Source organism: Manacus candei, unplaced genomic scaffold (assembly GCF_025592945.1).
Source record: "Manacus candei isolate 608988 ecotype Guabito, Panama unplaced genomic scaffold, ASM2559294v1 h1tg000005l, whole genome shotgun sequence".
Lineage (NCBI taxonomy): Eukaryota > Metazoa > Chordata > Aves > Passeriformes > Pipridae > Manacus > Manacus candei.
In genome coordinates, this window is record NW_026138053.1 from 24588122 (window position 1) to 24608248 (window position 20127).

General features: G+C 43.9%; 1 protein-coding gene across 9 annotated transcripts in view; it reads right to left on the reverse strand.

The window, feature by feature from the left end:
* Positions 1–20127, reverse strand: part of RASAL2 (RAS protein activator like 2) — a 184068-nt gene that overhangs the window by 32110 nt on the left and 131831 nt on the right. For 8 of the 9 annotated variants that reach the window (XM_051805739.1, XM_051805711.1, XM_051805693.1 and 5 more), the window contains 2 exons: positions 11814–11920; positions 677–786 (listed from right to left, as the gene is read on the reverse strand). In XM_051805739.1, the coding sequence (XP_051661699.1) occupies positions 677–786; positions 11814–11920 (217 nt within the window). Of the gene's footprint in view, positions 1–676; positions 787–11813; positions 11921–12714; positions 13083–20127 lie in introns of those variants that run through there. The other variant, XM_051805749.1, reaches the window with a different exon arrangement.

Here is a 20127-nt window from a genome sequence, read left to right on the forward strand (position 1 = left end):
GGTTAATAAAAACGATCAAGAAACTTTACAAATAGTTAGGAAACACCATGTGTAAGAGCTTTTGCTTGCCTCATATACAATCCATTCCCAGTCTGAATCGCCAGCCAAAAACTAAACAAGGATATACCAAATGAAGCACTGAAAGGGTCAGAAATTACTGAGTCTTCCAGTTTTCTGAAAAACAGACTGTCTGTTCATCGTAGTAACACTGCAATAATTAAAATACCAGCACTGCAATCATTAGCAAGGATCCTTGGTGTGCCTGAACTGCACTGTGCATCTCAGGGCTCTGCCAGCGCTGGTGGAACCGACCTGCTCACACCAACACAATTCCTCATCTCAGCCACAGCACTATCTGCAGGCAAGCACTGCCTGCAGCAAGGTAAATTTCTGTAAAGCTGATCAATCCCATGGCTTTGTATCCTGGAATTGGAAGTCTGCAGCTTATTTGAGATGGATGCAGCAAAAGGTATTGGAGTCCATCTGCTTAACCCGAACTTACTGACAGCTGTTCAGAGCAGTAAAGTTTGCAGTCCTGTATCAGCAGTACATTGCACACTAAACTCGTAACTTGTATCAGTCCACAAACCACCCATCTGCCAGCTGCACAATAAATCCCTTCCTTGCTCTCCTCCTGGGAGTGCTCACACGTGCTGTGTGAGGCACTGAACCTTACCTGTCCTCGGAATTGTTGGGAGATGGGAGACGGAAACTTATGTTCCTGTCCAACTTGGACTGGCTCTTTGTCCTCTTGATGGATCCTTTCAGGCGTTTACTGAAGAAGCCCTAAAATGAGAAGTTGCAGAAGTGAGGCAGGGAAACTGATGCCGGTAATAAATCAATCCCTGCACTGCCTCCGAGTCCAAAGGCAGCGGCGATTCCCGGTGATGCCCATTACAGAACAGCCTGCTCTGGGATTCCTCTGAGCAGCAAGAAAGGCAGAGCAGGATTGTCAGTGACAGTTCCAGGATGTGAGAGCTTCCAATTGCAATAATTAGCACTGCTCACATTACGAGGGCACTTCAATGAATTCCGGCTATTATACGAGAGAAACCCCACGATTATAACTCAATAAGGAGTATTCTTCATTATATTTGTTCCTACTTCCCCTTTACATGCCATGTTTTTAATTCCTGGTGAGCTTAAGAGTACAGATGTCTTTTACTATGAGCTTCTACTGTGCCCGCAATTGCACTTAGGTTTTCCTTTTTAATTTAGACATAGCACGTTAAATCTTACAGGAATTTGAAGTTTCAATAGTCTCACTTGCCAGAATTGAAAATTTTAAGATTTCACACACCAGTGACTTCAGATATCAATTATGATATTGGTATCAAGGAAAGCTCAATTCAGAAATCTACTTAGGATCTAAAAATAAACTAAATCTTCAAGAAATCTGTCTTCAAAATACAGCTGTTCACGGAACAATTGCAGCCCAAAGCCATGTCAGTTGGAGGGAGCCTCTGGGGATCATCTCCTGCTCATTGGGGGTGTACTGCCAACACTAGGTCAGACTAACTCTGACTTGGTCTAGCTAAGTCTGGAAAACCTCTGGAGATGAAGGGAACAAAGGAAGGGCAGTCTGCTTTCTGCATCTGAAGGCAGGGCTGCATTTAAGGCTGCCCTTCAACCTCTGGGGCTTGCCAGCCAGCAGGCTCCTCAGGGGTGAAAGCTTCTGTCTTCTCCTGATACAGTGGAAAAGAAAAGGCCTCATATCTAAATATGGGAAAACCCCCCAAGAACCCACCCCCCAAATGTACACAGCATGCTGGGGGAAAAGGTACTGTCAAAAGGGATGAAGCATTTTCAGCTGTGTGTGCCACTCAAACTCTGCCCATGATCTTGCACTTTCCTTAGTCCTGGTATTGAAAAAGTGCCTTTGAGAAACCCCTGTAATCAATAGATGCTTTTGGGCTTCTCTTGGGGCCACTGCTGGAATTCAAGTAGAGGATGCACAGCGCTTTCAAAGGCACTTTCATATATTCTGACCTCTCAGCATAAAAGGTAACAAACCCAGCCACAGGGATTCAGACCTGGTGGACCCTGGCTTCAGTCCAGCACCTCTCAAATTGCAAACATGAAATAATATGTTTTTCTCCCCCTAAGGGCAAATAAGACAAAGCTGACACAATTCAGCAGGGGTCCAAAAGTATTTCTATCAAATCATTCCAAATCCCGCTCAGAGAAGGACGGTGAATATTCATTTTCGTGTGCATGTACAATTTTAAATTGGCACTGCTTTAGCATTACTGAAACATGTTCCAGGTTTAATTGAACATAATCTACTCCCCAATGGAACAAACATGCTGTCTGGCGTTGAACAGGGCTATCCAGAGCTGACAGTACAAAAAAAAAAATAGGGTATACAAACATATTTAAAGATAAAAGTTATTCAAACAAAGGGTGTTCTTACTGGTCATCCTTCAAAGGCTTGAAAACATTTGCAATATTTGCTCTGTGTACCTCGCTGGCAGCTCATGCAGGGCCAGTGCTTACAGATGGACAACCTGGGAGCAGCATGAAAAATTCACATGTGCCAGAACTGAGCAGAGTTTTTCCGACTTCCATTTGCCAAAGGAAATGCTTTTAAACACTGAATGCAGACATAAAAAAGGATGCAGTGATGAAAAATAAGCTCCTATCTGCAACAATACCACCTAACTGGAAGTTTTATTTCCTCATGCTACTGTAGAGAAGAAATCCCTGCCAAGGGTTATAATGCAGCTTGTATCATTAAAAAGACAAAACCACCATTATTGCTTTTCTTATTGTCTAGGTATTTCGTTTAAATACTTATTTCAACACAAAACAGACTCCTGTGTGGTTCTTATACCTAAATGGAATGAAGTCTCTCAGCTTTAAGAATCGTCATGGAATTTCTTTAAAAACAGTGGGAATTTTACTGCTTAAGCCAACACTCTCAGACAAAAAAAATATGTAATTTTATTACTCAAACTGCCAGAGATGATGAGACGATGTTCTCAGTAAAAAAAGCACAAAATATTTGGTTGGATGAATCAACTAGGATGCAATTTGAAGCGATCAGTACCATGTAAACACAGTGTTTCAAGAAGAGACCAGTGAGAGAATAACTGTACAAGAACTGTGCCTTAATCCCCTGAGAGACAGATTTGAGGGTCACACGTAGCGGGACGAAGTTCCATACAAATTCCCCTCAGAACCACAGGAGGTTTAGGGGAACAGGGATGGAAAAGAGAGACGGGGAGAGCAAGCAGTGGAACACGAGCACACACAATCTGTGGAACAGGCTCAGGGCAGGTTCGTCATCTCGCCCAAAAGCATCAGGCACTGGGGTGAGAAATCCCAATGATACAACATCTAAAAATAATTCAATCCCACTGAGAATTCTATTTGGAAGTTAAGCAACTTGACTGTCACTCTGCCAAGAATCTCCACAGGAGATGGGATAATCCACCAGGCTGTTGGAACTTCCCTCCATAGCTGCACGGGGAAAGCACAGAAACTCTGACCCCCAAGTATTTGCAACCCAGGGGAGGTGGTTGCTGAGGGCAGCTTTGGCTTTAGGAAATGCTCACTCCAAAGATGCCTGACAAACAATTGTCTGTTTGTCCTTAACCTCAGAGCAGCACATGAACTGTCCAACAAATTCAGACACAGCCCCAGCAGGAGCTACTCAACTCCTTGGCTGCTGCTCCCCACACACACGACGATTCCTCACTCTGGGGAGAACAGCCCATGCATAATAAATAATGATTGTCTTGGTTGTTTTGAAAGGGAAAGGTTAATTCAGCCATGAACAAATAAAACTGCATGTAACCATAACACAAATTATCCATCGATACAGCGCAGTGGCATTAGTGGAAGTTTCAAAGCACTAAAACCAGGGTGAAATGGGTGATAAAAAGGTTTATCTCAGACTCAGTGCTGTTACCTACATTGGCTCTTTCTGAGGACAAACATGCTGCCTTTGGGAGCCCTGCAACGCATCTTGAACATCTTTAATTCTCGATGAGGAGCACCAATGCATTATTAATGACACCAGGTGGGTAACTTCATTTACAGAGCGATGAGACTTATTCTCTCTGAGGGGAAGGGCTGGATGGGTACAAAGACAACCCTCAAGTGACTATAGATGACAGCAGAGCTGCCTCCCCGCTGCTGTGTGTGGTGAGGACATGAAGCATTTTATTTCTCAAGTTGCTCACGAGCAGCTATCAAGAAAAAAAAATTAATGTCATAGCCAAGTGAAAATGCTCTCCTGTGCCAGCAACATTGTAAAGCTATGGGAGGCAAAGAAGCAGGGGAAGATAGCCAGGTTGTAAAATGGAAAGATAAAACTGGCAGGATATTCTAGGAATGAGCAGCAAACATGCAGAAGTTAACAATTCCCTACAAAACAACATCACAAGGCCAATCTAACCAGCAAGGAGGTGGAAAAGTTTGCTTACGAGCCAGATAACCCTCAGTATTAAAATATTAGCAGCAAGTGCCTTCAAAAAGTCTCTCAGCCACTCATACAGTAGAAAAGCAGAGGAAAACAACTCTAGGTACACCTTGGAGGCAATATACAGAACAGGACAGTGACTTACAAAGTCACATTCCACCATCAACCCACCCAAAAAACCTGGCACTATGTCACTGAAGAGGTGGTTTGTGCACAGGCAGAAAACAATAAAAAACATGTCTGAATGTACAAACAAAGGATAAAGCCCGATAAAAGTAAAGTGCTGTTATGTAAATCTGCCATAGCTCTCACACTAATGCATCACTCTCCTGATTTTCTCATCTCAGCAAGAAAACTAGAACAAAACAGAACTCCAGAAGTATAAACTGATTAAAGGCAGACAAGAGGGGGATTTACAAATGATATGTTTTAAAGACCAACTATTTATTTTAGGAACAAAAGCAAGAAGGGATTAGGGATGTATAAAACAAATAGAATGGAAATTACCAAAGCTCCTCATGCACCCTGTTACATCAGAAAACCAAGGGGCAATTTCACATGAGAGGCAGCCACGTTTCACTGATTGTCAGGAAACCTTTCCTAATGCTGCCTATAAATGAGCCCATCCAATTCTCCACCACAAGATATTATACAGACAAATTTTTTCATCAAGATTAAAAAAGGATTATGTGTTTATATAAGGAAGAATAACATATGTAGCTGCATTAGTCAGGTTTAAAAATAACAAGAGTGAGCAATAATCATGCTTCAGGACACAAGCTGATCAACAGCAAGGATCAGGAAAGATATTTTTCCCCTGATGGGACAGCACTGCAGATTTGGCCGGATAACAATTTCAACTTTCCAATGAAAAACGGTCTACAGCCACAGGAGGGATGCAGGATAGGATGAACAAGTTTAGGAACAGTAATAAGAAACCCAAGGAAATGCAGAGGATACTGTAACAGGGATATGTTAATAATACACCTGTTAATAAAAGGCATTATAAGATTGCTTGCATTCTGCGTGATATGCAGTCAAAAGTACTACAGGAATCACATTTCCAAGTCACTGGCAATTCAACTGGAAAATTCATGAAGAAGCAAGAACTATCTGATAGCCAGGGAGGGCCAAATCAGCTTTTCAGATTCCAGTTCAGCAAGGTGTTCAGCATGGACACAACTGGGAGCAGAGCCTGGCTGCCCTTGTGGGACCTGCCCACAACAGGGCACAGCAGAAGGAAAGAGCATCCTTAAAAGCCCCTATCCAGGGATTAAGGAGTATGGGTCAGAAGTCTGGCTGAAGAACAACAAAGCAACGGTGATAGACAACACATATGATAAGAAGCAGGTCATCTGAGCCTGTCAGGAAGGGCAGGCAATGATTTCCTGACCCTGGCTCCCTAGTCCCCTGGCATGCAGCCAGTAAGCAGCCCAACACTTCAGAACACTTTCTGATAACACAGCACACATGCTAATTACAAAAATTAATGGAAATGAGCTTTGTGAAAGCTCATAACACAAACCTGGTTGCAGGAATATCTAAAAAGAGTAATTACAACAAGTGATAAGGTATCAAGGTAGAAGAAAAGGGTCCAATGGGATGTGGTGGGGATAGTGGCACTACTTGCTTCTGCTTAACATCCTTGTTAATCATCCAGAAGAAAAGTTAAACAGCACATTAATTACACTGAGCTGTATTAAATTAGGAGGTGAAGTGAGGGCTGGGGAGGACAGAGGAATGACACAAAGGGTTGGGAGCAATTAGAAACTGGTAACACGCATTCCTGTGAACTTCAGCTCCAGAACTTGGAGAATCAATCGAAGGGAATTAAAAGCACAAGAGCAAGAAAAGTGATAAAAAGACCAGAAGGACTAATTTGCAGAGGATGCATTAATTAAACTTTGCATAACTTGACTGTTACGGAGATGAAGAATAGACTGAGTCGGTACATATTTAAATACTGCTAACCCAAGGACAGCTGGAATGTGAGCAGTGTTTAAAGCTATGTACATTCACAGTTCCCTACATAAACTAAGGAACAAAAGGAATTGGATAAAGTCAGATTTACACCAAACATGAGAATAATGTTCCTGCTGTTGAGGTCCACCAGACAGTGTCACAGCCTGGATATCTCCATCATCTGACTCAACACTAAAGTTTGATGTAATGAACAAATCTGCTTTGGCAGCAAGACAGTGTGAGGGTTATAAATCCTGTGAACAGCACTGTTCCAGAGTGAAGATATGGATGAGAGCTTAGTGAGCACCCTGGAGAAAGTCAGTCACCCATTTGTGCCTTCTGACACAAAATTCACAGAACAGCCACCACAGCTAAGCCATCACATCACAGGCAAGTGATAAAAAATTAGACCAGATTCAAACAAAAGTGTCACAGCAAGAAAAGCTGGAAAATGGAAGGAAAAATGTTCATCTCTCTTAAGGGGACACATTTGAGTACAGCCAGCTTTTCAAGGAGGATGCCGTGCTGCCTCACAAAATCCAAATCAACAATTCCAGCTCTGCACTGGTGCTGATGCAGAATTAAAACCATGTACTTGTATGCCATGGGGTCACACAGCCAGCACAGCTCAGACTTGTCCTGTCCTGGCAGCGCGGCGGGAGCAGAGCAGAGCTCTGGAGGAGCAACAATCTTGCTGACTGCATAAAAGATGAGGCTGGGCAGCCACGAGATCTCATCAAGCTTTGACCTTCACTTGGGCTGGCTGCATTGTCTTCTGTTCCATTTAGCTGTACTCTTAAAGAGCAGAGAGGCAGACAGCATTTCTATAGATCCAATTATACCCTCGACCAGAAACAGACCAAGGAAGGCGATCTGCAAATATCCTCCACCAGGGTTTCTATAAAAATCATTTTATTTACTTCAAAGATTGCGTTTGGCTTTCCTGTCCCATTTGCACTTGTTTCTTTGCCTCTCTCTCATCTTTGTTTTTTTTCTCCTATTAGCCAGCAGACATGGATGAATTATATATTATTTGCGATAACAACCCTACCCCAAAGGAGCCAAAACCGGGGAGCACAATGTGAGTCTGAAGAGCAGTTCAGCAATTCCTCTCCATCCTGCCACTGCAGGAGGTCTGAAGATGTAGATAACCTCATATTTACCCCTGATCCTAGATTCCAATGGCAGAGAATGTGTCAGGTTGCCACAGTGCTCCACAGTGCCACAGTAGGGAACGGGATGCACGGAGACCGAGACGCTGCCAGGACATGGTGTGTGTGGGAAGGGAAAAGCTGGTTCCTTGCCCACTTATGTGTCACGGTGCCTACTTGTAGCCAGTTCCCTCTGCCTCCCTATTTGTTCAGTCAAATAGTACTCATTGTTAAAAATACGGCTTTTTCTATATATATAAACAGAATGCATCTGTCTATATGTGAGGAGGCACATTTCTGAAACAGCTGAGAATTGTCAAATGGCAATTTACACAGCTCCTAGATGGAGGCTGATGTTTTAACTGAGGATAAGAGTATTTGGGGAAACTGGGAAGAAAAAGGACAAGCACTAAGAGCTCTTCTCTCTGCGTGCACACCTTGTGCTGTGCAGTGTCAGCGCTAGCAGAATCCCCTTTAATCCCCTCAGTGAGATAACCAGAACGAATCATAGAAGGGTTTGGGTTGGAAAGGACCTCAAAGATCATCTCATTCCACCCCCTGCCATGGGCAGGGACACCTTCCATTATCCCAGGTTGCTCCAAGCCCCGTCCAACCTGGCCTAGAACACTTCCAAGGACGGGGCAGCCACAGCTTCTCTGGGCAACCTGTGCCAGGGCCTCCCCACCCTCACAAACACATGGCACATGCTGGTCCATGTGGTGGTTTGTCCTAGAGAAGAGTATAACTCCTGAAATTCTGCTTTTCACACACTAGTAAGTTTAAACGTACATCTTTTCCTCCAGTGCACATGCAGGAGGTAGAAAGGCAAATTTCCTGAAGTTTACACATCAGCCCTTTAAAATGAATCCTTCACTGACCACAGCCACTGAAGAGACTACTTAGAAAATGTCTCGTTGAGGAAATGTTTGCTTAAAGACAATTATGCTGTTATAAATCAAAATTCCAGATGCTAAAGCAATGCCAATTAGCAGTATTAAAAAAACAGATGCCTTGTTCTGAGAGAGCACCACTGCCTGGTGTTTGAAAGGAAAAAACCTGCACAGAACATGCTGGAAGCCACTGTCCTATTGAGAAGACAGCTTTTAAATAGCTGTTCCGAGATGCAAACTTAAAAAGCTGTAAAAGCAACTTATTATGAAAGTCTCAGCATAATTTTCTGTCAGGATGGAAGAAGGTTAAGCTGTCCCCTGCCTTAAGCTGCTTTCTGTTAGAAATCCAAGCAGTGAGTGGAAGAGGTATGGCACAGAGTCAGGGCCATGGAAAGAACAACTGAGACAGCATTACTCTGCAGCTGCCCCTGGCCCTCCAACCTGCACTGGAGGTGACAACGTCTGGAGAAACAAAACAGCGAGTTCTCTTACTGTTAATCTCCTTTATATGTAGAATAAATCCCTGTCAAATAAAGACAACCTCACAGACACACATTCAAAGCTGTTACAGGCACCTCTTACATCCTTGACTTGCAGCTCTTCCCAGACCACTGATCTGCAACTTCCATGAGGCACCCAAGTCACCTTTCCTACTTCTGAGAGCTGGGAAATTCTTATTATCAACCCAAGGCAGAAACATGATTCCTCCCCACCTTCTCACCCACCTATTAGGTGTGTGCCAATCCACCAAGTTAACAGCGTGTTTGGTTTCAGTAGTTTTGGCCTGAGCTCATCTGTATTCTTAAGCAATCTGACTTCTAATTGCAGCTTGCTCTTTTAAGCAGATCACAAGCTGGCATGTTTTAAAACAGGGTGATCTCAGCCCCCACCTGCACCACAACCTGCTAAGGACTAACAGAGTGTAAATGGGTTACTCAGAGCAAAACCTCCGAAGCCAGAAGCCTTGTCCCCTTGAGAAGGACAGGAGGGTGCATTCTGCTCCTGGGCATACAGGTGGTCAGGCAGACAAGGCAGCAGAATCCAGCTCCACCTGGCACAAATAGCTTCTAGCTCTGTGCTGGTTTATGCCCAAAAAAAGCATCCATGTGCTGCCTCCAGAGCCTGTTTGCTGGAGTCCTAAAAGCCCAGCACGCCACCAGGGAAAATAAGAAACATTCTGCGAGGTCCTTGATTTGAAAGGGAGCAGGAGCTAAGAAGTATCAGAGAACTATTAGACAAGAATTAGAGAACCATTAAACCTTTACTTAAGAGATAAGATCAGCATAAAAAAGTTGTCCCAAAAAAAGGAGGCATATAAAATAAACAATATAGATAGTCATCAAACAGTTCTGATAGGTTGCTTGCAGTTGTCAGACAAAAACTACTACAATGCATGTACACATCTAAAGGCAAGGGCTATTACTTATACATGAAGGCAGAGAGAGCAGAGAATTTCTTATAGATGAAGAAAAAGATCAGACTTTTGAAGGCTCTCAGAGTTCAGAAATCTTCCTGGAACTCTGTGGACCATGGGCTCAGGATAAAATTCTCAGAACTTGACATAACAGAATATTCGTGTAACAGCTTCACATACAACTAGACCAAGGCCCTTTTCTCCCCAAGTACCACCCAGAAAACAGGTCTCTGAAGTGACAGAGGGCTGTTCATAGAACACAGAATAGCTGAGATGGCAAGACATTCTCTGGAGATTGTCTAGTCCAACCCCCTGCTCAAAGCAGGGTAAACTAGAGCAAGATGCTTAGGAGGATCTGAGCCCAGTGTACTTTGGAATATATCTCCAAGGATGGAGACTCCACAACCTCTCCAGACAACTTGTTTCAGTACTCTGTCACAGTGAAAAAAAAAAAAAAAAGGGTTTTGTTGTGTTTAACTGGGATTTCTTACAGTTCAATTTGTGTTCAGGGGCTCTTGTCCAAAGAGCCTGGCTCCATCGCCTTTACTCCCTTCCATCAGGTATTTACACACGCTGCTAACATTTCCCTCAGAGCTTTCCCTTCCCAAGGCTAAGCAATACATTCTGCTTTAACTGCTACTTCAGGTGTCCTTTGAACTAAAGGGAAACGGGATTCATGGTCTTTCAACAAACATCAGTTAGAAGTCCAGGTTTTGTTCTGACAAGGAAGCCTTTATAAAAGGAATATTCTTCCCAAGGAGGACAGTCAAGCACCAGAGGAGGTTGTTGAGCAAGACTCTGCATCCTTGGAGGTGTTCTACCCCTCACTGGAGAATGCCCTGAGCACCCTGATGTAAGTTGTTCCAGCTTTTAAGAGGGGATAGATCAGAGACTTCCCTTCCAATCTGTATTACTCTATGACTCTGAAAAGGGACCAAGTAAGGATACCCAGTATATTCACTGCATCCCCTGTCCTTTTCTCCATTCCAATAAATCATGAGTTAACAGGCTGCTTTAAATACCATGTATTCTAGAAACTCTGACCAACATTAATCCTTTAATAATTTAAACAGCTTTCATTAAATCCTTGGCTGTTTCTTCATTTTATTTTTTAAATGACACGACGTAGGATTTATCCAAAACCAAAGTTTCACACACATTTGGATCTAAAGGGAGCTAGGAAGTGTGCTTAGAAGGGATGAGTGTTATCTAAAGCAAAGCAAGGATATATACACAAAGCTGCAGAAATGGTACTTGTGTCCAGAAATGGTACTCATGTCCATAGCAAACATCCAAAAAACTCCAGTGTTCACTAGCTAATTCTTCTCCTGGTTTTCCTCAGGTTTTAAAGTAGGCAGATTACTAGCATTTGTCCTCTGTCTAATAATAGAAATACCTTTGTGCTTTTGGATACACTGACCAAAGACTGAGACAAGCAAGAAAATCCAGGCTGTAGCTGAAAAACTCTCATGCAGACTCAGAGCCAACCAAACTCAGGACAAAAAAACCTGAAGAGTTAAGGAGGAATTAACACACCTGCAGAAATTCCATCAGCTTCTGAATAAGCTATAAAGCCATTTCAATTTTCTATGTACTTCACTGGCACGAGGGGAAAATAACACGGCATCGCCAACCTAAAGGAACTTCTTTCCTAGTCAACACTGAATATGGAATGCAATCCCTGGAGGCGACTTCAAAAGTATTTATATAGGTCGCTGCCCACATTAACTCTGATGTTTCACTATCTGCAACTTTAGATCGAGGCAATGAAAAGCAGCAAGCTTGGGATCTACCAGATATTATCATTGATAATACATGACACTTGACAACAGAGCCCCCTTGGTCAACTAGAAATATTAACTAAATATTCCTTCTTCCCCCCCAGCTTGGTTTACACTGTGATATTTTAATCTCCTCCTCCCATCCCACAAGACAGATCCCCCTTTGCAGGGCAGGCACAGCACACTTACTGGTACTCGGAAGGGAGAGGTGTTGGGAACGTCCATGGAGTTGGTTTTCTCAGAGGTGCTGGTCCCCGAGATGCTCCGTCTGCGAGGAGATCTCTCTGCCGGGACCTCTGAGGAAGAGAAGAAGAAGAAGAAGGTGGTGAATGGGTGCCTGGGGGTGGGGAATAGTCAGGTTTTGTGCTCTGCAGGACAGACTCCTCAGCAAAGTTTCAAGTGCGTTACTAAACTGCTGAACTAACCCACCTATTTCTCTAGATCATATTTACTTACTAAATTACAGTGGCACTTTCACTGGCAGGTCCCAGGTTGTGAATCTGACTTGACTATAGGCAATTAAAATTAAAAATGCTGGTAAAGATCAATACCTAGACATATTTAATATTCTGTTACTGTCTGAGAGACAGTATTCAGAGAACTTTAATATATTTATTAAATTTAATTTTTTTTGCGTAAGCAATGCAGTAATTAACAGATAATTACAATCAAGACCCAGGGAAGCTCAATTTTAGTCCCAGCTGAATGCAATTTGACAAAGGTCAAAGTTTGGTCGTGTGTGATCCCACTACTTGCTCAAACCATGCAACCAGCAGAAGACTTAGAAGTGCCTGGGTAATATGACATATATATCTCTGCAGATAAAAAAAAATAAATAGGTCAACTTCTCCTCATTCTGGCAGTATGACCTTACTAAGACACGACTTTGGCATCTTAAATCCATGCAGGCTGATCTGACGAGCACAAATATTCATAAAAGCTGCACTGATATGTTTTTCTAGTATAAATACTAGAATAATAGCATAATAAAGTATACACAGCATTACGACCCTCTCCACAAACACACATATACTGCACATAAATGCATTTTTATATACAGCTAGATATGCATATATATGCATACAGATACCTTTATCACAAGTGCTGCCCATCTCCAGCTCAATTGCCAGACTTTAAGGAATCCAGCTTTCCAAAACGCCCCCCAGCAAGCACGGGGAGGGAAAACCCCACTTCCTAGTAGAGAGTCCATTGTTATCTTCCGAATCTCAAAGGGAAGGAGCGAGCCGTGACTCCAGCCAGTGACATTTTGAACTCCTGCCGTTTTCCTTCCAGGAGCCAGCAGCCGCAGCTCAAACTTCCATTCCCGGCCCGCCTGGCCCTGGGGATCGCTGCTCCTTCCACTCCCGGGAGCGCCGGGGCTCTGCTCCCCCTCCCTCCCCGGGGCTGGCGGGGAGCAGGCGAGCGAGGCAGCAGCACACAGGACTGCAGCTCTTCAATCAATCGCTCCGGCTGCACATCCTCATTACTTACTTTCAGGCTATTAACAGACGCCCAACTGCCGGCTTCCCTCCGCTCTCCCGAAAATTTCGCTGTACATCCTGATTCACAGCGGCAAAAAAAAAAAAAAAAAGAAAAAAAAAAAGCAAGCAGGGTTTATGGAGAGAGACAGCCAGCTGGTGCCACGAGGAGCAGCGTTTGCCTCCAAAGAGCCGAAGGGGAAAAAAGGAGAGGAGCCTTCTTCGGGGATAACATTACTTGTGATGTCTCTGCACACCGGATTTTGATTTCACCAGAGTTATAATACGTCTCTCCCATGGATGCTTGAGGACCGACAAAATGGAGCATTTACCGGAGGGGAGGCTGAGGAGTCTGGACCCTGCAGTATTAGTGTCTCACACGGTAGATATTTATCTTTAAAAAAAAAAAACAAAAACACAAAAAACCCCAAACGGCTGACATTGAGCCTCTCAGTCTGCTGAGGGAAAGGACCAAGAGGGAGAACAGCCTCCTAAACTGGGCAAAGAAAGTGTAACACACTGGGAAATGGGCAGGGCACTGCTGGCCGTGGGGAGGATGCACGAGCCCTTCTCACACGGACCAAGCACATCCCGGGCTGTCAGAGCTCGTGGTATCCATGTCAGAACGAGACCCTCTGGGAGAGATTCCTGCAGCTGAACATCAGGCACTTTTTCCTACAGCTGAGGAAGCATCACCTGTTCCAGAGCTGGAGGGGTAAGTCCCCACCAAGGCACCTTTAGAGAACAAAGCCCTTGGAGCAGGGCCAGTGCCAGCCCAAGGTTTTCAAGTCAGTCCCACCGTCTCAGGAGCCTCTGCAGTGCTGCCAGTTTTATCTGAAGATGTGCTTTAGTGTCACCAGCCGCCTCCCTTGTCTATACAAAAAGGAAACTTTATTTTCTGCAGCACCTGTAAGTCCTGCCCTGCCCAGAGAGAGCTGTGTTACACAGGATTCAAAACACTGCCTCTGCCGTTCCAGCTGTCCACGTAAGGAAGGCAGACGGGAGCGATATATTCCCTTGGAACTGGGGGGTAGAGCGAGCACCTTTTATGTTGCACTGCATAGTAAAACATGTAACGTAATAGCTTTGGCTTTATCCACTTCTCACGCGCAGGAAATCACATCAAAGCTGCCCCGGTAATTTAAAACAGTCTGTTAACTTTGCTGAGTCATAAGTGAAAACAGGAGCCCGAATTCCCCACCGTTTCCAACCACACGTTCTGCAGGAGGGGCAGTTTGGGAAAGAGTTTTAAGTTTGAACTGAATGGAGTTGAAAAGCTACCACAAGGAATGTGCCCTGGCTCCCCTCACCTTCCCTCTCCCCCCACACGCACCCAGCAGCAATCCAAGTCCTCTGCAAATAAAACAATGAGATTTCATCAGTAAAATGAGTTTTTTTTCTTTTCTCAGGCCATCACAGAAACGTAGCATTTGGAGAAGGGAAAATAAAATATTCACTAGGTGCCTGCAACAAAGTAAAAACTACCTTTCCCTCTCTTCTCCTTCTAAAAAACAAGAGTAAATAAACATGCTTAGTCCCTAGGAAAAGGAAGACCCAGATATAGCAAAATTGTCGGGAAATGTTAACTGGAAATCAAAAGCTAAAGCATCTTGCTGTGACACCCGTAGAACAGGATTTTTGCTGAGTCGTGTAAAAGAAATCTATACTGTCACCACCAGGCAAAAAATTAGACAGTTCCCTCCCCTGCTCCACTGGTAATGCTTGGGGCTGCTCTTGCATAATCTTCACCTGCTGTAAAAATCAATGCACCTCTCACCACCTTAGTATTAAATTACAACTGCTTTCTGCATTGCTCACTCTCAGGGACCAAGGCTACAGATAAATCACATTGTTTATCCATCAAAATAATCTGAAACCCTTTTCAGCCACTCCTGGTTTCTGGGAAGAAAGGTGAAAAAAAAAAGGTAAAAAGGAAAAAAAAAGAAGGCAGATAGATCTTCCCCTTTTCAACCTTCAACAAATAATGGTAGAATCCTACAATGGTTTGGGTTGGAAGGCACCACAAAGATCATCCAGGCAGGGACACCTTTCGCTACACCATCAAACAAATGAGTCATAAACATCCCTGTGGGACACTTTTATCACCTCCTATATTGGTGATACACAGTAATATTTATGTAAATAAATGTTTATGCAAGCAAGTATTTACTTGCTATTACTACATAGTAATAGTCAGCTCCAAAGTAGCTGAGCCAATTACTCTGCAGTGGCAGATGCCTCTGAAGAGGGAACTGCCCAAGGATACAATGCAGGAAGGTCTCTTTTCCCATCCTATTGCACCACTCTACCCTCAGCAATACCAAAGCTTGTTTTGTTGGCCAGAAGGCAGGTTTGTGTAAGCCAGGTGCCATTTACTATTCGGAGTAGTGGTGAGGATTGCCCTCCTTTGAAGGCAACCCTCTCTGCCACAGTGGTGCAGCCTCAGAGGCCTCTGGTCAGCACATGGCTCTGGGGCTTAACCTAAATTTCCTTTTGCTGGGTGCCCTGGCCACTTGAAATCCAAGCCTTGCTGTGGTGGGAGTTTGTATTCTCACTATGAAGAGCTCTTTCTCTGTGTGGGAGAAGCAGAGACTAAACAAAGTACCCATCTCTGCAGGACTAAGCCACACCAGGTAGGAAGGGTTGGGAGACAGAATAGGAACAAGAAGAGGAAGAAATATCTGAACAGCATCTCTCAGATGGGTATTACCCAATGAAATAGGAAGCCTCACATATAAAAATGTTAATGTTTTATCTTGCAATAAGCATTCCCTCTCATTTTGCTCACCTGAGGAGAATTCAGACTTGGGCCCAATTCACAGACTGTCATAAAAATGTCATTAAATGCCTGTGTAAGAAGCTTAGGGTAAAAGCAAACTCAAACCCCTTGATCTGTTTTAAGTCCTGAAGTCCAAGTTTGTGTTCTGACTAGAACACATTATGCAAATCCTGCAAGGTATAACTAAAAGGAAAAAAATGGAAATTCGCAGAAATAGCTTTTCCACATTTATCAAGGCAACTAGACAGGGGAAGAAAGCCACAAGAAGATACATCAGAGTGAATGCAACCAAGTCACAGCACACTGTGCACAAAAAGTGCACAAAAGCTGCCAAGCCTGGAAAGGGAAACACAAAGGGAACCCTGCAAAGCTCACTTGCTATAGAACTCCAGCATCAAACAACTGCTAGATACCAACTATGATCAAAAACTCTCCCACTCCATTAGCAGGGGTTTGAAAAGGAGATACTGTGCTTTCCAAGACAAGTCTTGGAAGATGATCCAGGTAACTATAAAAGACTTTTAATTTACAGACAGGTAATTCTGTTGGTGTTAGGCACTTGCATTGTGCTGGTACATTAAAAAAGTGTAATTGAACTAGTGCCCAGTTCAGAAGGTGCAAAGCAAGCAACCTAAATGACACGTAAGTCATTTAAAAGACATTTAAGTCATTGATTCCTAAAGGACTTCACAGTCTGAAAGACAAGACCTACCAGGCAAAGCAGATGAATACTAGAGGAGGCTGGAAGAAAGGGCATGAATATCACAGGAGAGAAAAATTTTTTGGGTTTCAAGTACAAACTCTCACAATTTCTTTTTGCTGAATGTTCAGAGGAAACTGTATATGGCATTTAGTGAGTACAACATCAGCTGTTCTTAGACTGATGCATTCACTTTGAAGGGAGGAATGAATCCTCCAGCTCTGCAAACCCAGTCAGAAATTAAACAGATGCATGTCCCTAAATTGCTCAACAAATCCTCTTGTGGCATGTACAAAATTTGGGATAGTTGTTCCTTTTTAACCTCCTCATGCAGCAGCATCTAAAGCCTCCTTTAATGTTGACTCCACACACAGCCAAACAAATTGCCTGGACAACTGTGCCAACACAAAAGCACACACAAGGAGCTACTGCCCACGACCTGGAGATGCTGATGTCCTCGTTAGTTCCTAATGATCTTGGACTGCCCCTGTTAATTCAAATTACCTTGTGTTTGCTGCAGAGAGATTGTACACACACAATTAACGCCGATCAGCTGACTCATGGTAACTTGTTCCTGCAGCCTAATTTGTTTAGAGGCTTATGACTTAGACACACATTAGTATGATATCAATATTTATTGTCCTTGTTATTAAACAACAGCCTTGAGCCACAGCTTTCCAAACCAATCTTTTTACTCTCTGTAAGAGGGCTGTGAATTGAGGCATTCTCTAAAGAGCAATCCTTTGGGATTGTCTCACAAGGGACTACTGGCTCTTGGATGCAGCAAAGCTCAACAGCTCTTCCCTGTTCCTCTCCGTGGCCCAGGAGGCTGCTCTGAGCCTTAGCACCCCCTTGCTCACAGTGGCAGGATTTTGCCCCTGAGCAGTAAGAATTATTGTTATGGACACAGGAAAAGTCCCAATGTACTGTAGGCATCCTAGGGACGTCACTGAACCTTAAATACTGTCCCAGAGTTCAGACGCCACTTGAGAATTTTTCTTCTAAATGCATCTGCATATCTCTCCTCTTGAGAAGGAAAACTTTGACCAGTCTCCCCTGATTTATCTCACTGCCATCACTCAGTCCAGGAGTCAGGCAAGCTGACAGAAATGAGTGGAAGTGGGCTGAACCCAGTGATCAGCTCCTCAAAAGGCACAGAGAAGAAAAACAGAGCAGTAAGTAACAGTTTAGTCCAGTTCAGCTCATTTGCTGCCCTGCACGTGCCCATTTACAACCTAACCTTTGCCCAGCGTGTTTGTAACTACTTCAAACAGGCTGTAACCAAGTTTAATTAACAACTGCACACCACTTAAAAGCTTTTAAAAAGAAATAAGGTCAGGTAACTGAAGGACTGAGGAAATTAAGCACCAAAGTAGTAAAGGCTTCCCAGTAAAGTGCTAAAAACCAAAAAAAAACCCCACAAAACACAGTCAGTACCCTACCGTACCAAGAAATGAGAGAAGGCTTTTCTCATCTTCCGTGCTGCTATCCAGCCATTCGGCCACATGCCCAGGAGAAAGAAGACTGATTCTCCAGCCAGAAAACTTTTCCATACAGAACACAATAAGTGAACGAAGTAGGGCAGGAAGGGTGGGGAGGAGCTGATGGTCTTGGGATTCCAGTACTCCAGTTATTGTCTACACTGACAACATGGGAGCGTGATCCTGCTCTGTTCCCTCAACCCTACATCTGACACAGCAGGCATGGGTGGGAGCAGTAAGTGGGATCTGTACTTGTTGTCCCTTTGTGTCAGGTTTCAGTCCAAGCAGGAACAGAAGGAAGGCAAAAAAAAAACAAAAACAAAACCAAGAGGAGCAGGGGAAACTGAGGTTTTAAAATCCAAAAGAGGTAGCAGGTTATGATAGAATCAGTTCAAATAAGAAGTAGAAATAGGTCTCAGTGCTGAAGAAGCTCAAAATAAGTGAGCACAATAGCTCACCAGCTACGTGCAATGCATTCCTACCATCCCTCACAGTGTTGGCTTTGTTTGAAGGCTCAGGTATTATGCTTTATGCTGGAAGAAAAAACAGCAAGCTCAGAGGCAATTTAAATCCCCTCCCCATTACTGACGAGCCTGCATTCCCCTGTTTACAAGCCCCTTCCTGCTCCAGCTATTATCCCAGCATCCCAGCCTTCCTTACAATGAATTTGTTCATGCAATGGCAGGTTGATCAATCTGTGGGTAGGAAGCTCCCACCCCTCCCTCTCCCCTCCTCCTGCATGGCGGCGGCATTGATCGGCAATAATGGAATCTGCTGCGGGCTGCCAAGGGCAGGAGAGAGGAGGGAACTGCTCCTCTTCCTCAGCGCCGAGCAGCGGGAGAGAGGGAATTGCTCCTCTTGGGAGAGAGGGAATTGCTCCTCTTGGGAGAGAGGGAATTGCTCCTCTTCCCCCGCGGCCGCAGCCCCGCTGGCTTCAGCCAGGGCTGCACCGGGGCAAAGGAGAGAGGTGAGCAGAGAGCAGCATCCTGGGGGCTCAGGGAAGTCATCAACACGAACGGGTGGTTATTTATTGGAAAAAATAATAATAATAAAAAAAAAGAAGATAAATTGGAAATAATCCTGCCCTGTCTAGACAGCTCTGCACAGCTCTGCAATGAGGACTCGTCACTGTGACTTTATGAAGGGTCACATTTAATTGTGGCAGCGTTTAAATGTTACAGCGTGTGATTTATTCTACACAAAAGAGCGTTTTACAGGTTTACACAGGCACGAGCAGAGACGACTCCCGACTCCTGGTAAGTGAGGGACTCCCGGGCCCCACAAATCAAAATTGCCTTTGTCCTCAGGGGATGGAGCTGATGCGCTGATCAAACTGCACTCTTTAAAGAGACAGCCGCCTTTTGTTCACCAGTTTCTGAGCCTGTCTTTATTTTAAATAATTTATACAGTTGCCAATCCCTATTACAAACAAGGACATTCCCTGACCACTGAGTAAAAACCCAAGCTAAAACTACGACACCAAAAGTCCATTAGATCAGCAAAGCAAAAAATTAGATACTAACCAACAAATGAAGAAGAAGAAGAAGAAGAAAAAAAAGAGCTATCAAGTCCCAGCAGGGAAGAAAATTCCAATTACTAAGACAACCTGTAGCAAGTATTGTTTGTGCAGGGCAGATATTTTCATAAAACACCTGCCAAGCAGGGCAGATGCTCTCCAGAATTCCCAATTAATGAGGGAACATGGGACAGGCTGTTCAGGAGTGAGGTACCACAACAGTGTGAAGACTGAGCTGAGCAGTCCCCCTGAACAAGCACATCCCCCCACCCCAACGTGAACTGAGGGATGAAAACCCAGAAACATTCCCTGCATCACAGAAAATCCAGCAGTAGAGAGATCTATTTCCCATCTATGCAAAAACAGCTGATTTTTTTTTCCCCAAAAATGAGCTGTTCCAACAAATTTCCCTCTATGTGTGGGAGGATCACGTTTGGTCCAACTTTTACAAGTAGAACCCTTTCTTTGTGTTGAGACTGAGCAAACTGATGATGTAAATCTACTTGCAATAAGAATGGAATAAAAGCACTTTTAGAGAAAGGATTAGAA